Genomic DNA, 18,351 nt, shown 5'->3' with positions numbered 1-18,351 from the left:
AAAAAATTTTTTTTTTTTTTTTTTTTTTTTTTTAATATTCTTAGTCTTCACACGTCATTTCCTCAAATAAACAGATAAACCTATTCCACTCATGTCCCATCAGTTTCTCTGATTTACAGACACTCGTCTCTCTCGCGAAGATGCTGCCATACGTAAACATAACATACAGTATACCTAACTCAAAAGACATATATAGAAATTCTAAAGAAGCAATATTCCTTTGAGTGTCAATTTCATATGAGAGCTTTGACATATGCATACAGACACGTGCGGCATTACGGATAGATGCATGCCGTGTATGCATCGTTTTACGACAATATGGTGCACACGCATGAAAGAACTCCGGCTAAGTCCCAGACACGCTTTGGTGAACGCGAATGATGGAAACATATGTGCATACAATGTATACGTCATTACATATATCCATACACCGATATACACGTGGTACCTATAGCCCGTGTAAGTGACCTAGTGACTCTCTAACCCCTGGTAGCGTAACTAATACACATAGTCATATACCTACATATGTAACACATGCCAAACTTGGTTAAGGTGCGCGCATGCAATTGTAATAGGGCATTATAGTAATTGCCACGTTATAAACCGAGGCTGTTATCAATTTTAAAAATCATTTATTCCAGACCGATAACAAAGTTACTAATGAATTTCGCGAATGACGTAATTTAATATTTGCTAACAAGCCCTACACGTACAGGAGTACTTAAACGTTAATTAGCACAGACTAATTAATGTCTGCTCTTGGTAAGAAGCAGCAGTCATATTTTTTTTCCCATACAAAAAAAATTCCCACGGAAACTCGATCAGCACTTTCGAATATTGAAGTTTCGTCGGTCGTATAGAGCAGCTATACCTGCTTTCGCCATTATTTTTTGGTCTCAGCTCTTCTATCAATACATCCATATTACGTACGGCAGCGAACGAGAAATTATTTTGGTGAATTTTTTCTCGGCCATTTTTTTTTTTACTTCCTAACAGATGTATCTGTTAGGTATGACGTTCTGAATTAGACATTGCCTAACGGGTAATTGCAGGGCTGATAGACGTTTACCATGGACCATCGAGCAATTCGATTTACTGTCTGTTCTATTTCTCCGCAGAGACAGCAGCCGCTTCTGGTGATTAACGTCAATGCAGCTTCCTGGGGGAACGTTAGGTTCGAATAATTCCGTGGTGAAAATTCTTGATAAAAAATTTATCCATTTTTTCTCTTCGCTCTCAATCAGCGACTAAACGACGCTGGTGGTATCCAGCCTGTTATAGAAGCTACGTGCCAATTTTTATTCGCACAGCGTCCTATTGAGCAAAGACCGACTCTGTTAACGTTCGCAGAATTTGGTGGATATACGTGACGACGACGTTGCGCAATTTCATCCCGCTGCGATCAGAAAGTATTCTCGTGTACTTTAACGAGGGAGCCAAGGAGCTCTCGTTAGACTGGCACATCGAGCGACCAATTATCTCGGCAATTCCTAAAGGTGTAACAATCAGCCGCCATGGTCGTTCCCTTAAACGACGTCTGCTTACGGTCAGAAAATTATGGGAGTTTGCATTTGTTAGGAACTTCGAGCGAGCCCGTGAATCGGGTCAGTAATATAATAACATAGGGAGTATACATGAATTATCGTTATGTAATAAAAAAAAAAAAAAAAAAAAAACCGCGATTAGCTTTGAAGTTACAGAAATTTTCCGGGTTCCTTGATCACGTTAATTGATTAACTCCCACGGTAATAATTATATTTGGAAATTGCGCAATTAATAAAATTTAAAAGAAAAAATTATTTTACTGTAACTATATCTTACATTAATTCTCACGCTGTCACGGTTTCCTTAGTTATAAATAGACAGCGTGGTATATACCCGTGACGTCACAGTACAAACAGGAAATACGCTACCCCGTGCCGACGTATATGCTGAATCTTGGAGAAGTTGATTAACGTCCTGTTATTTGTTGTGGCTATCAAGTCGAGAAATTGTTAATTAAAGGCGATATTTTTAAGATTATTATTACACGACCGTGAACCTTTACCTTGTACGCCGCGCTATGGGTATCTACTGTTATACCACGCATTGTCATTGACAGTATGCAATTTGTATACGTGCGTATGGACGGTGCAGTTTTCAATTATATACGAGGACAGTTCCGCCTCCTGCTTCTTCTTGCATTTGTAACGGAATTCAAAGTGCCGTATACGGGATTCCATTAGTTTCTTGTTCTTTATGCACCGCTGGAGAAAACCTTAAGCACGTATTCCACGCGACGATAGAAGACCCGCTATAATATAATACGGCAGAGTTATATCGAAGATCATATATACACGCATAATATGGAGTAAATATATTTCATAGCGCGTGCACTCTGGAATGTGCATTCTTGACCTTTATCGTTTGGATGCCTGTACGTGGTGCAGTTTTGCACTTGAACTTAGTCGAGTGCACTTTTTTAGAAAAAAAAAATTTTAACCAGTAAAATATGATTTCGTGCCTGAGTGGTCTACAATATGTATGCTAGTCTTAGGAAGGTAAATGAAGATTTTTTGGAAAAAAATTTTTTTGGAAATTTTTGAAAAATTTTTTCGACATTATATATCATAAGTATTTAATACGAGTCCTACTTTATTTTCAATGTTTCGTGTTCCGCACGTATAGCTAAGAATTCTAGACTGACAATAAGCCGGTTCCCGTTTCATCGTTTCATAGAAACGATACAATGGTTATCTTGCCAGTATCTATCCGGTCCGATATCTTCTAGCATTGTAACAGTAAAAACGCAAGGTACAAATCCGTTATCCGTCGAAACTCCAGGTTCGTCGTAATTTTGGTATAAAATATTTCAGAAAAAAAATTGAGATCAAGCAAACAAGAGATTTCTCGGTAATTAAAAGTAAAATTGGTAAATACTTTTTTTCCTCTATTACCCGTGTCAAATATCTTTCAGTTAACTGGACGATTTATTAGACATAAGAAGTAAAATTCCATTCCACGTATTTTGGCCCTAAACAAAAAAGCCTTAAGGCGTTTCAAGGTTTCTTCGGTACCACCGAGGTATCGCTCCATGTAAACTCGCGGAAGCGGCGCGTTACTCGCTCGATGCTCTAGACTGACGCTTCGTTGACGTTGGTATTACTGCGATCAGCCATGCAATCCGACTGCACGCCAAACATGCGGATGCGCCTTTATACAATACACCAACAGTCTCATACTACAAGCAAGCCAACCCGAGCTCGTCCTGTAAATCATATTCAGATTCAGTTGTTAAACTCATAAACTACACGTGCCCCATCATAAGTTCCCTAAGCTTTTAAACGTTGGCGCTCCTGTTCGACTCCACGCTACGCTGCACAAACCTTCCGTTATCACTAAAACAAGAATCCAAACGATCCACCCGTTTTCCCATTAGCCAGCATAATTTCTTCATTACGTCAGTAGTACCAATCAGGATAGTTAAGAAAAAAAAAAAAAAAAAAAAAAAAAAAAAAAAATCACGGATGCTTCAGACGAGTCATTGGATCGGTCACGGATACAGACTAGTAAGAGGATGATTAGCTCCGCTGTATAATAAATTCTATAGATCCATTTCCTAATCAGACTGCAACCTTTAATCGGATTAAAAAAAAAAAATTTCAATCTTTTTTTTTTAAATCACTCATTTTTATAGCAACGATCAAACCTAACCAAAGCTTGTTCATCGAATTTTCAGATTTATCGCCTAACGTATCAAGGACTGAAGTTGCCTAACGCGCGTTCACCTCTGAATTGCTGATTATGTGTAACTTATGCAAATTTCTGAAAATCACATACTGCACCGCTTAATTGATGAATTTTCAATCGGCAGTTACGAAACTGCATTAAACTTCTCGTATATGTCGTGTGCTATTCAAAGAGGTCTAATTAGCGTAATGCGTAGCCCAATTATCTTGTACTCTTGGGTATACGTACATATGTATTACCCACAATTCAGCAGTGAAGTCTGAATATTCTTATAGTACAGGAAACACATATCCTCTGATTGGATTATGTAATTTCAAACTGCCGAGGTACGTGGGCTCGTTAACTGTTTCAACGAGGAGTCGTTATCGACCTACTTTTTAAGGATTCAGAAATACGTTGTGACGTCATTCGTCTTCTTGCAAATTTTATTCCCAATATAACCGGTGCACACGTGGTCTCGTACGAAATGACTAATGCATGGTAATTAAACGATAGTCGACAAATGAGCTTTCTGTGAAATTAAAATACGCTAATTAATTTTATATTGATAATTAAGGAATGGTCGATTAGAAATTTACACGTTTTAATATATATATATATTTATAATATATTGTATATATATATATATCTTCCTAAGGACTAAACGAGACACGAGAGCAACGAGGCAGGACTTAATAAATCGTAGGCGGTGGCTGTGCGATCTTATCGACATCTTGATCGCGCTGCCGATTCCTCGGGTGGCGCACCTCGGCAAAGTACCTGCATTATAATGAGCAATAAATAATCGGCAAGGGACTTCCACCCTGATCTCGGGTAATATATCCTATATCAACAAATTCCAAACAGGAATATCCGGAACGAGAATGACTTGAGGGTGCTAAGAGTTTCGATAAGATCGGCTAGACGAGGTCAGGATCAGTGTGTGTCCGGAGGCTTGAAAATTGCTATGATTATCCAAGTGGCTGACAACTCGCGTATGATTTGTCGATCAAGGGGAGGATGGAAAAAAATTTTTTTTCAAAAAAAAAAATTTTGTTTCCACTTGCATCCGGCATCCTGATATATTTTAAAATCATGCGCTGTATGATTTACAATGATCCCCTTTGGGCCCAACTGGCTTTACAGTAGTTTTGTATTACTCGTGTTATTTAGGGATGCAGGCTGGTGTCCGGGATGAACTAATGGAGGACTTCCTATATGGTAACATATAGAGATGCTATACAAGTGTCAAGGGCAGGTGCTTCTATATCTATCACGTATGGTCTGCACCATATGTATATTATGCAGGCCGTTGGCAATGTGTTACATACTCGTATTTACAGGTGCCGTCGCACTGTAACACTCGGTTGGGTGTGGAAGGTTCGCGCTTTGTATGGCCGTGGCCAGTGTGTAACGGCTGCCTCGTAAAACGAACGACGCTTTGCACTCGGTCGAACGAGCCGCTGCACAGGGTTGCATAATTGCTGGACACCGGAGACCGGGTTTTACAGGGTCGTGGGACCAAGTCGGTTTAAACTGGGCCCCGAGTCCCACGAAACTATCGTTAAGGCTGTGCGATGGGTATAACCTCCAAATGTCTAGACTCCGCATTATAAATCGTACGTCTGACGGTGGTTTCCGTTCCGTTTCCAACGTTCCGCTTCGCGACGAGAGGCAGGAACGCTTTACTTCCGACTCAGATAAGGCTTCAGGTGAGATACCACCGACTTGCCAGATTAATAAGGCTGATTATGTAAACTCGTGTAATTTCACATTGTCGAAGTCTCAGGTAGCTGGTTCGTTAGCGTGCCTGAGAATCCGTATGGTGTATTCGCGATAATACGACCATTCAGACTTCAGCATCGCGCAATCTCGAATAACATAGGAGCGCTGCATTCCGTACGAATGTCCTGGGGAGACTTGCATTTCCGATGCACCCGAGTGCACGTAAGACCGGACGATAAGGAACATGGATTATTTCGCGTTTATCTCAAAATGCATTTGGTTGCGTAATGCGAGATGCAATTTTTCGAGATTGCAAAAAAAATTCATTACTCGCCTGACCCCGTTGAATCTCATTCCGGTCCATTTTCCCAGCATCCCTATGAGCTATAGATTTTTTTTAGACGAAAGCTCACAGACACACGTGAAATTGCGAATGGCCGTAATTCAATGGTTTTTAAACCCACGCCTTATCACGTGCTCGCTGAATAACTCGGAGGTCATGTCACGTGCACTCGGCGATAAAACCAAGAGAATCGATAAATCCATAAACGTCATTGAATACGTTAAGCAGCGTCTTGAGCCTCTTCCTTCTATTGGAAAATCTTCACGGATACGTCGGCCCAGCCTGCGTTCAAAGTCACGTGGAAGGGCAGTAACTCGGCGCCGCGACGCCCACGTGCATCAAGGTGAACACACCCGGCTTGATTGTGAACTTTGCGAGTTTCGCACGAAGGTTGCATGTCCTGCGCCTTCGTTAAGGAGTCGCAACAGGAAGAGAGCAAAGATCGGTATCTCGAGCCACCGAATCCGGTTGGTCTTCGCTCTGTTGTTTCCGGCAAGAAGACAATCGATTCGGTATACCTATGTATGTGCAGCTAATAAATATTTTTAAAAAATCGATCCTCCAACATACCTTTACATCGGCCTATTCTTTTCGACTGATTACAACGTACCAATTACACGTAATCGTGGTATCGGATCTGACGTCATGCCAACCGCGATTAAATAAATATTGCAAGGATCGACTTCGATAGACTCCTGAGGCAGCTGCAAACTTTCTTCTGGACCCGCGTGACCTGACCCGCAACTTATCTCTCGGCTATATTCAAACCTTGGCTCACGTTCTAAGTCCTCGAGGTTCTACAACAGGCTTTTACGCAAAAAAATCAGACAATTCTTCTATCTCCACGGATTGTCTCTAATGATAGACTTAGAAAGGCTTAGGCTTGCGGTAGAAAACTTTGCATTTAATTCTTCACTATACATACGTATGCCTACCGCACAGTCCCATTATCTCCTATGCTATCCGTACGATCAAGAATCGATGCTCCGAAGTAGGTCGTAATTTTTTTTTCCCCCCCTTAACTCAATACACAAAACAATAAATTTTCTTCATGTTTTTTCTAAAGAAATTTATCGAGTCAATTATTTGAGAAATGGATGACCCATTGTTCTAAGCGCATACCGAAAGCTTCGATTTACGATCAACATTCCATGTGTTCGAATACTGTACTCCATATCCTCCTACGCGTGCGCACGCATGGAAAGTCAACTATACTGGTTGACATCCGATACGGTACCGTAATGACGTCCAATGTTTTGGTATTACGTCAACTATGGCTGTACAGGTAAAATTACTTAAATATCGCATACCACGTATATCAATGGAAACAGCAATGCGTTATCACGTTCTGCTTGAGTCGTGCGCAACCGGAGCAGGTTCCGTTACGGAAACGCAATTGTTACGCAATGAACGTTCAGTAAGAAGAACGTTAACGCTCCTTTGAAAAATATTTACGAGTGATTGCCGTGCGTGGGTAAAGTGCATTATAAGCGTAATACGATACAAGTGGAACGTTCGACGCATTCGAGTTTCACTAACTCAATCGAAAGCGCATCGTTATCGATCTCCTTTGCCAAATCGTCAGAGTTCGATTTTCGATCGATTATCGATTACGACGATCGCAATTACTATGAACGCTGATATCATACTTTCTCCGACCTCAAAATTTAATCTGAATTTTTTTTTTTTTGGCATTCCATACAAATTTTTATTATTATATCATTTTATCATTTTCATTTTTCGACGTTCCGATCAAGAAAAATATTTTTGACAACGAAAAGGGTTAAGAGCTTGTAACACGCACTCTGCTATCAATTGCTTCCCATTGTGCCCTGATGAGAACCTCCGTGACCAGGTGAGAAAGGTCCTCAGGGCAACAGCCGAAGATTACACAGGTGTGATAACATTGTCTTCCCTCATCCGGTACCTTTTTTTTTTCTCATGACACAGCCTCGTTATCTTATGCGCTTATGCGAGGAATTTTCAGTCATGATCCAAGTACACATGTCGCACATTGATCCTGTACGATTTTTTTACATACAATTTTTCAATACCTCCAATATATATATACACATCAACCCTGTATATCATATATACAGGGTGAGTCTTACCAAACGTCCAAAATGGGTCTTGTCAATATTCATACCCTATAAGACATACCATCATATATTAAACCCAACTCCTCAGATATTTCCCATAGGACTTTATGGTAATTCCACACACAAAAAATTTCTACTTTCTTCCAAAGTCCCCATACGTGTCCACGTATATAATGCCGATAGCTCATAGCTTCACTAGCTATACATTCGACGCTTTCGAAAAATCTCCAACATAACCTATGAACAGCTAGCCATCAATCTGTCCATCTGCCTGTCCTCTCTCCAAGAAATGGAGTTTCACCATTTTCTTATTCGCGCGATCAATATCTCCAATCGATTTTTTTCATTCGACTTTCGTCAAGTGGGTCGATCACCGGTAATTACCCTGAACAGACTATATATATATATACATGTATATACCGTGCCACGTGTGAATATTTGAAAATAAATATAACGTATATGCTGCATACAATCGATAGTCACATCAAATTTGAATATAATTCAATGAATACGATTAAGCGACTTTCACTGCGCTTACGATTATCGATTATAACCCGACTGGATTATTCAGCCGCGGATGCAAAAAATTACCAGAACTTCAACCACGCTCGCCCCACGGCGTGATCATCTATGGGGAAAGCGATATAATAAATTACACGATACCACCTTTATAACCTTATAGCTTTAAGACCAACCGACATAAATATCGGGGACGTATGTTAACGTGTTCTGGAAAGTAGATCGCATTACCTACGGTATGCACCTTTAAGTACGTGCGTCTCACGCGTGCATATTGCACGTATGCCTATATGCACTATGTCGAGGATATAGAGAAAATTCGAGTTTCGCTGTCAATTTTTTTATTCCACAGCTTGAGCACGTGTGCGATATTAAAAATAGCATTGGATGTCGGTTAATGATATTGTGAAAAAAAAAAATATATTAATAACCCCGCGATCATGGGTAAAGTTAATTATAGGTATATCCAATCGTAAATGCAATAATCATTTATATAGATTTTTTTTTAAATTATTCTCATTCTACCGATATTCGAAATTTACTATTGCTCAATCATGTCAATGTATATATTTCAATATACACGTTCCAATAGATATATGTAAATAATATTTCGCACAGTATTAAATTCGCACGTTTCACGCCAATAATACATATCCCTGTGTTATACTTGTTTCAGGCTCGGATTACGATCTGGTGGCTGTTGCACATTCTAAGCGTGTCTTTGCTTCCGCAACTCGTCGTATCCAAAGCGGGTAAGTGAGACGCCATTGTAATACCATACATGCGAAAATTTAGCGATCAACATGCGAGACCGTCAGATTTATACGGCTTTGAGAATTCGCACGTCGCGCGCATACAATTACGTATGCAGTTCGAAGGTAAACGCCATTCAGAGATAACGACAACTAGTTGCGGTCTATCGTATTTCCCATATGCATAAATCTAATCTTGATTGCCAATTACTTACGTCCAGTACCAATGGGACATATTGGTTTATTGTCAGGATCGGGCATAAACAAACGAATAAGCGGCACGCGCGGATTTCTAAGCTTCCTGAGTCCAAAGTGCATCATATGCATTTCCGTTGCATCGGAATTTCTTGCACATTGGAAAAAAAATTTTCTTATTCAATTATCAAAAATTTATATCACTCTTGAGTCTCGTTAGGAAAATTTACGGTTTACGTAATTCTGCTGCGTTGCAATTTTGGGGGAGGGGAAGGGGCATATGTGAAATCTCAGTGTACGTTTATGGCTACCGAGTAACGTGGGAATGCCACAGAAAATTTTATAGTATTTCCTTTTACACGTGATTGTTTACTCGTTAAGACAGAAAAGGGAATTAAGATTATTTTAACTTTGCAGGTAATTAGATATCGTTGTGATATGGGGATAAGGTGGTTCTACATTTTTAATGGGTTCGAACGTGCTTTATTTGGAATTTTTGATAATGCACTTTTTTTTCTATTTCAACAATACGGTACGGCTCTCACGAGCCTGCCCGAGTTATTTGAATTTTTCCATGTGTTTCACCTGGAAAGTCAGCTTGTGCAGACCGTGGTTAAGGCGCGTCCATAACTCGCGATTTCAACAAGGTGTACGAGAATATCTGTCTTAAGAAAATTTACCGAGCACCGTAGACACGACGCAGCTATAAATATGGACACGAGAGAATGGTTTCCGTAAAACAAGTATTTTTATTAGAAAAAAAAAAAAATTAGTGTACTAGCATTGGTAGTATAAAGAAACACAGACGCGCAGATATTCAAACTGTCCAAAAAATTTCCCGACGAAAATTCATTCCCCATAACCCAAAGACAGGTGGTAAAAATTTTCATCGTCCCTCCTGGAACCATCAGCAAAAATGTTAATTTTCAAAGAAAATTTGACTAACTAAATTATAAAGTCGATTAAGAACAATAAAAAAAAATTTAAGAAATCACAACCAATCATATCCCACCCATTTACCTCTGATCTTACGTACAAAGGTTAACGTCCCCATTTTAATGGCATCAAGAGAAGGAGGATGCACCGCTCCTCAATCTTCTCGATGCAACCTGCACTCGGATGACATTTCCACTTACACTTTACCTACTTCGTGCAGTGAACGTATTCAGATGCACCTTCACCAAGTGCAGCTGCACGATAAAGATATTTCGAATAACATACAGACGCATCGCGAATATCGTATAAATGCAGATATTCACAAATGCAGATTACATTTTCAATTTCCCTGAATTTCATTTTTTTTTTTTACCGTTAAGCGTTTCCTACGGCAAAAACACGTTACGTACAACTGCCTCATGACGTGCCTCGTTTCAGAGCAAACTGGAGCAAGGCGTTAAAACTCCCCGGAGATAAGTCCCATCTCATTTGACTATGAAAATCTCAGATTTGGTCCAGAGGTTCCCGACGGAAAAAAAAAATCCTAGACTCGATAAAATTATCTCGTTCGACTCAAACGTTACAAACCGTAACAACGCCTGTTATACCTATATATATACCTGTATATAACATAACGCACGTGACTTTGAACACGGTACGTAAGACGTTATTATAGAAATGTGCAAAGACGGCTATTGCGACGGAAATCATTCTAGCGTAAAGTTATCGCATGACCATGAAAACCCGCTATGATTCCCCATATAACGTAGGAACGCGCCATGAATTATATTTATCGATAACCTCGTGACCTCGTAGGAATTTTTCAAATTCCCTTCATTTTTTTAAGGTCTGTGCGAGGTCGAGACTGGCCAATCGAATATCATCGTCGATATCGAAGAGAGCAAAGGGGATGGTAAGTTTTTGACTTTTTTTATTTATTAAAAAAAAAAAAATTTATAAAAATCGATAAAGCACGATCGATTGCCGTCGATCGATCTCGAGTCCTCGAAGTCATGGATGCGAAAGATCCCCATTGGCAGGAGGTTACTCACGCTGTCATTTTTTGTGTACTGAACTCGTTCCAATATACTTGTTATATATCGATCACTAATACACAGTATATATTGATATATATTGTTATCCTCCTGATAATAATTTCAACCAAAGTATTTAGTGACTGACGTGCACATAATTCACGATTCGCATTGGCCTGGCGCGCAGCTTAAAGGCAGGGCTTCTGCGCAGCTTTCTAACGACGCGTAACATGGTGTAATGCTTCATTAGGCGAAAGTGGTTGTTAAATTTAAGTATCGTAATTAGCGGGGGTGTAATAGCGCTATAGTAAGATATAGCAATAAGTATAGCTTATGACTATATTAATTAATTGAAAGGAACATGCATGCCTAATTACACGTTTAATGTGGATTGAATTAAATATTGAAAAATATTTGCATATTTTTGTCATATAAATTTCGCTGATTACACGCGTGTTATCGCATTGCGCTGTGCTTGTTGACTGGCAATATTGATTTTGACGTAATCCGGCAGGGAATTCGTAATATCAATCAATGAAAATCATAGGGGATTCTCTCCGTGAAACATTCTCCTTAAATATTTCATTTTCAGCCATCGATCAGAAGACTGTACCCAGCGAACTTCCGGTCTCGGGAGATCCGTTCAATGAGACCACTTTGGAGTTGATATTTTCCGGGAGGAAACCGATCTTCACCCTCGAAGGAAAGAAGCTCAAGCTTTTAGAACCACTAGACAGGGACGACGCGAATCTGTCCCACATTATATTCCAGGTGAGAGATTTATATATAGGAAAAAAAATTTTCTTCAGAAATTAAAAAAAAAAATTTTTTCTTACGTTCATCAACGAATTTCTCTATTATGATCCGAGAAAGTATGTCTAATTGTTGTTCTTGTCATTTGGTGCTTAAATACGTTATCGGCGAACCGTGAAATATCGTCCAAACTGCTTTCTCCGTTAAACCGCGCACGGAGTTATGACTCTGGCTGACACCTATAGATCTCATGGGAGTCCGCGTTTACCTCGAGTGAATTAAAAATTTAACACGTTGGACAGCTGGGTCTTGGAAGGACTGCCGTCATTAAAAGTCAAGGAAACTCGAGCTGACTCTCTGCCATCAAGTTAAACTCAAGAGTAACGCCTACTATGCCGTTTGCGAATTTCGTCATAATTGCGAGATCGTAGCATGTTATATATATGTACCACTTAAAATAATTTCGCGGTGAAGTCTAAAAGCTTTCTTCTTTATTTTCAACTGCACGAGAAACTATGTGAACCGCAAAATTACGATGGCACGTAAGGGAGAGAGATCAGTCATGCAGAAAATAAAGCGATTAACTTTCACCGAAATTTCACTGTTTTGTATTAAAAAAAGAAAATTGATCCGAAATATATAAATAAATTTTTGTAAGCTATATATATATATATATCATCATAGACCCTTTACAGTCCATCATATATTCAAGTAATAAATTTTTACCCGTATAAAATACGAGTAAATAAATACACGAGCCAATCTGAAACTAATATTTTTTGCAACAATAGAAAATCAATAAATTGAATTCGCATTAAATATTTATAAGACACCGAGACTATAGATACTAGCCTATAAGATTACTGCACGCTATAGCCATGCAGGAAGTGGTCAACTCCATAAAGAAAGTGCAATTGCACCCAGTCTCATGCCGAACCCTTGCAAACCCGAGTATACCACAAAGTATAAATTTCATGACTGGCGTTGCCATAACATTTTTTGAAAATTCGAATCGAGCTCATAAATTTTCCCACAAGGATCCAAATCGCGAATGCTCGTATTCTTTATCGACTGGGTGCAAATAAAATTAGAAATTACCTCAAATCGTCATTTGACTATCACAATTGTGCAATCTAGGAATGTGCAAATTTTTTATCTCCGCTTTATTACGCACTCTCGTTCGGAATGTGAAAGGTCTAGAGCACCTATGACGCAAGACACGGTCGGATGCTGCTGCACGATTACGTAAATACTTGGACGGTTCGATCTTTCGATGACGTCATAATGGAGATAATACAATTTTTTTTCTCATACGAATTTCAATAGAAAGTACTTTTAACGAAATATATAATTTTCTTCCTTTACATAAATCTTTCGTTTTTCTTCTTTCACAGCTCACGTGCACGATCAAATCTTCGAACAAGAAGAGGAACATTCCGGTGATTGTGAGGGTATCCGATATCAATGATAACGCGCCGATATTCATTAACACGCCATACGAAACTACTGTGCCGGAGGTGAGTCTTGGGTAGATTATTTTTTCTACAGATAATTCAATATAAAAGTTGTGTAATAAATGAGATGAGACCCCCAATGAAATTGCGATTCACAAAGCTCCGAGAGCTTCTTCCCGTATACCGAGAAAGAAGGTATCCCTATTAACTTTCAATTAAGACTTTTTTACACGTGGCTCTAAGGTCATTGGGCTTATCAATGACTAAAATCAGTCACGATGTAAATGGATACGTCCGATATGGCAAAGTGCATATATTCATTAACATTATTACCGGTCGATTCAGCCAGAGGCGAACGTTTCTGCATCAACTTTCATTCATATTCCCATCGCGCGTACATAGATACGCGTGACTCTGAGTTTCGCCCTGAAAACCTGAAACGCATTCTGATGACGTTTTTAAATCTTCCGAAACGTCGTTAAACCCCACTTTAAATCCACCATCGGAGCATCGACAGTCGCTCACAGAATAATCGCCCACATAGAAATAAACGAACCGGCTCCATACAAGGAAGAATAATTTTTTTTCAAAAAAAAAAAAAAAATTTCTCATCAAAATTTCTCCTCACAAACTTTATTTCTCTTTTTTTTCATTGACGTTTATTTTCGTCCAAAAAAACGTTACCACTGTATATACAATATAATCCAAAAATTCCAAGCAGACCATTACCGAATTATTTTGAAATTCAAATCACCAATTAACATTCTCCCCACGACCAGATCCAACGTAGCTCAGACGCCGTCTCGACGGCAGCGCCAAATCCAGTTGGCGGCGATCTTTTGAGTCGGACTGAATAAAATAATTCGATCAAAAATATCCACGTTTAAGATTTCAATCTACATTCATTCTATATGTACACACGTATAATTTTATCATATAATATATATATATATATGAGGTCCGGTTAGTTTCGCATGGTAGCTCATATCCACTTCCACCAGATAAAATCCGTTATGCAAGCGGGCATCTTTCGCAAAAATAAAATCTTTTGCCTCCCCTCCGCAGCTAACCCCGGTCGGCTCGACTATCTTCAAGAACATCGTGGCCGTCGACGCGGATGCTGGAGTCAATGGACTTGTGGAATACTCGATAGCGCCAGGCGATGGCAAAGGGATTGGCAACAGTGATGGCGTCGGTCGGGATCGTATTACGACCGCCGATGGATACGGTTACTTCAGCATCAACCTGCCTCATCAGGGCCAGGTTACCGTCAATCGTACTCTGGATTATGAAAAGACCCAGCGTTACCTGGTGACCATTCTCGCATCGGTAAGCAGCCCCCACAAGAGTCCGATCACCGAATCCTCATCATCGGGAAACCCAACCGTCCTGCGATTCCTCAATTTCATGTTGGATAAAAATGAAATTAATTTTCAAAGAAAAAAAAATTACGCGACAGATACTTTTTTCAATCACCCCGAATCAATTTTGAGAATAAAATAATAGGAAAAAAAATCAAACGGGTGACCCGTTAATTTTAATGGCATCCACGATGGCGTCAAAGAAGAACGGACATTGGTCAATCGCGTGGGTCGTAGGAAGAGGCCAGGATTCCCAAGTGAGTCACCGAGCCAACGCGCCGATTTGCAGACCATATTCGCAATTTGCTTTATCGACTCCCCACATATCCTAGGATTCTTTACTATATGGCCATTGGTCCGACGCGGTTGCATCCCTTGCGAATTTCTTACGCGATCCTTATTTTCAATATTGCTCACGCGTTATATACGCCTATAGATTTTCACGGGTCGATTTACCAGCGGGCACCGTGTACTTTGAATTTCAAAGAATTACGTCCATTCACGGTCGACGCGTCACAAGTTCCAGAGTTACCTGTATAATGTTTCAAAAGTTACCGACTTACGTTTCAACTTTGATTACGCCTGTATAATGCATACCTGCAATGGTAATGCGAAATGGACAAAGAAAATTGCAACGCATGTAGGTATCGGCGAATAGGGTTATGCACAGTGGGTAGATAAGTCTCGACTGTACACGTATGCAGTTAGTTGAGGTAGGACAGTCGGCGTGCGGCATTAGTCACGGTTCGACTTTGAGACGAGAAAAACCGCAAGTTACGGCCTTTTTCGCGAAGTGATCAACGGTTACGGATGTATCGCGAAATCGGTATCCGAGAAAAAAATTTCGTGATAAATTAAAAAAAAAAATTGTGTACAAATTTTTGTAAAAATTCAAAATTTTTTAAAAGTTTTCCCCTTCCTCCTGCCGAAGGGAACGAACCGTGTCAGACACGTCAAGTGTCTTAAACGCTCCTGATTACTGATTACGGAGCAGCCTCTTCCGCGTCCCATACGCAATATTAGATAGATCAGCCTGACTGCATTCCAGCAATAAAACAATGAGAGCAAGAGAGTCGCGGGACGTTGCCGCGTGGGCCGTATAAAATTATAGGGCAATCACGATCGGGGCGAACGATCTTATCGTTCGTGGGTAAAAACGCGCGTGTGGGGATTATGCAAGGTGCGCCGTGGGAAGGGTGGACATTATTTCCGGAAACAGGGATAACAGTCCCAATAGGGATGTAATAGTGTAATAGGATATAATCGCTTTTAAATAGAATCGATCGATGATCACGATTCGATATTATCTTCGGTACACTTGTATGTATCGTATTATACATTTTTTTTTTCTATAAATTTATCAGATCGCCGGTATTGCAAACTACAAAAAATCTTGCCCGATATAATCTCTATGAAAATACATACGGTTTTCGAATTTCGAGTTTCGATTCAACGGCCTACTCGAGCCGTGTGCTCGGGATCGGAGATAATCCGCAGGAGATACAAAAGTGTATATATATACGTGGGATATAAAAAGCATATTTATCCTTTCTTCTCACTATTATTTATCTGCACTTTAATTCAGGTAGATAGTCATCTGCTTGTTAATCGATTTTACTATACCGTCATGACCCACTGGGTCATGAAAATTTTTTAATCAAAATCTGGTCAAACTAAATCAGTGACGCCTCGGCGAGAGGAAGTCGAGCGTTTACGGATCAAGAAAATTGAACAATAGTTAATCGACGAGGATGCTCGTTACCTGCATTTTCTTTTTAAATCCGACAAATTTCACCGTGGATCTTTTTCGTAACATGAAAGTCTTGTCTGTGTGGCTTCTATTGTTAGCTTCCATGATCGGCCACATCGTCGAAGGCGCCACAGTAGATTCTTTAATGGTGAGTGATTCCTTGGAATGCGGTTAACACGTTTCTGACAATAGCCAATCACTGACATCAACGAATGCGAATTGCGAATTGATGCGACTTGATGCGAATGCTCGTTAGATGCAAAAAAAGGCTCATTTTGAAAATTTTGAAATTTTTTACTAAAAAATGCGTCCACGATCTTTATCCCTGTTGATTTACACTGCTACGGAGATACTGCAGTGCCAGAGGATATTGTGATGAAAAATACCAATAAGACGTAGGAATCGCGGCCCACGGTAAATTTATTGAATTACATTTCCTATACTTTGGCAAAGTTCGGTAATTCGGTATCGAATTACACGTAACTTCTGCTTTTCGAAAATTCCTACATTCAGTGTATTTGACATACGAGAAGAACGTTGGTACCCGTGTACTACACCATTTGCGAAAAACTTGCCCGATCTTTACGACCGTATCTCAGTTTGACCGGAGAGACAAATATTTTCATTTGCTCGATGCCAAGATCATTATGAAATATCGATTATGATTTTACGACGATAATAAAAAAGTTACGGAAATTTTGTTAGGTACTTCGCAACATTAAAATCTTACGAGATAAGCTAATCCAAGCGAATACGTAAACTGCATCGACTGGTCGGATGCACATATGCAATTTACATTCACTATACATATACGTATACATCTGTAGAAAATATAGTTGGTGGCTGAGCGTATCTCAAGGCGTAAGATAAATCAAAGAAAGCTACAGATATAATCACAGTGAATAGACGTTGCACCAGCCGCCAATTTATCTTGCGTTAGATAAAAGCACTGGATGCAGCTGCCGTATGGCTGCAGGTGGGGAGCATTTCAATATCATATAGAGCAACTTACTTCGTCATTCAATTCGATGCTAGAAACATTTTTCAAATTAAAAAAAAAACAGGATCCACAAAAATACAATCTTTGTTGTTAACAATTCAAGAGTGCACGTGTACACGTGGCAGCCACGTGAAACGTCAAACTGACGTTTCAAAAATAACAGTCCTTCTTACAAACAGCAAATCAATGCTGTCAACTGCGCTCACGTAAAATCTCTATGAGGCAATGTTACCATCGAAACAAAAATCACCGGACACACCACGTGCTACTATTTACGTTTTTTATCAACGCCAAAAACGTTATCAAAATTATTCTTCAACGAGCGACAAGACCGCTGCACCTGTGGCTACCCGAGTAAATTGCCAAGAAAATAATAGTATCGGTACAGTGGTATTGAAAAAAAAAAGAGTTAGAATGATCCAAATCAAAGAACTAGTGCCAGGTATCCACGGTATCCATATACAGGTATAATACGTTAGTAAAATTTAACTGCATCAAATGCACTGACTAGCGATACCAAAGTGCAGTGCTTATCAAAGTCAGATGACCGAGTTACCTAATAATTTGATACCGCCAACCGCCATGAAATTACATAGAATTACCAGTACGGATGGACAGATGATTTAGTCTGTAATGGGATCAAATCGACTTCAGGCTACCCCATAGAGGACGTCTACCTCACCACAATATTTTTTCATTACTTATATTAAAAATGGGGGGGG

General features: G+C 39.6%; 1 protein-coding gene across 2 annotated transcripts in view; it reads left to right on the top strand.

Annotated features, from left to right (window-relative positions):
• The window catches only part of LOC107273074 (cadherin-99C), a 63,343-nt gene that overhangs the window by 34,667 nt on the left and 10,325 nt on the right, over window positions 1–18,351 (top strand). Inside the window, exons 2-6 of one of the 2 annotated variants that reach the window (XM_015750878.2) lie at window positions 9,071–9,146; window positions 11,125–11,190; window positions 11,904–12,082; window positions 13,459–13,581; window positions 14,584–14,847. In XM_015750878.2, the coding sequence (XP_015606364.1) occupies window positions 9,071–9,146; window positions 11,125–11,190; window positions 11,904–12,082; window positions 13,459–13,581; window positions 14,584–14,847 (708 nt within the window). Of the gene's footprint in view, window positions 1–9,070; window positions 9,147–11,124; window positions 11,191–11,903; window positions 12,083–13,458; window positions 13,582–14,583; window positions 14,848–15,631; window positions 16,778–18,351 lie in introns of those variants that run through there. The other variant, XM_025090371.1, reaches the window with a different exon arrangement.

Source organism: Cephus cinctus, unplaced genomic scaffold (genome assembly GCF_000341935.2).
Source record: "Cephus cinctus unplaced genomic scaffold, Ccin1 Ccin1_scaffold1362, whole genome shotgun sequence".
NCBI classification, from domain to species: Eukaryota; Metazoa; Arthropoda; class Insecta; order Hymenoptera; family Cephidae; genus Cephus; species Cephus cinctus.
This window is presented reverse-complemented; position numbering and strand designations above follow the sequence as displayed.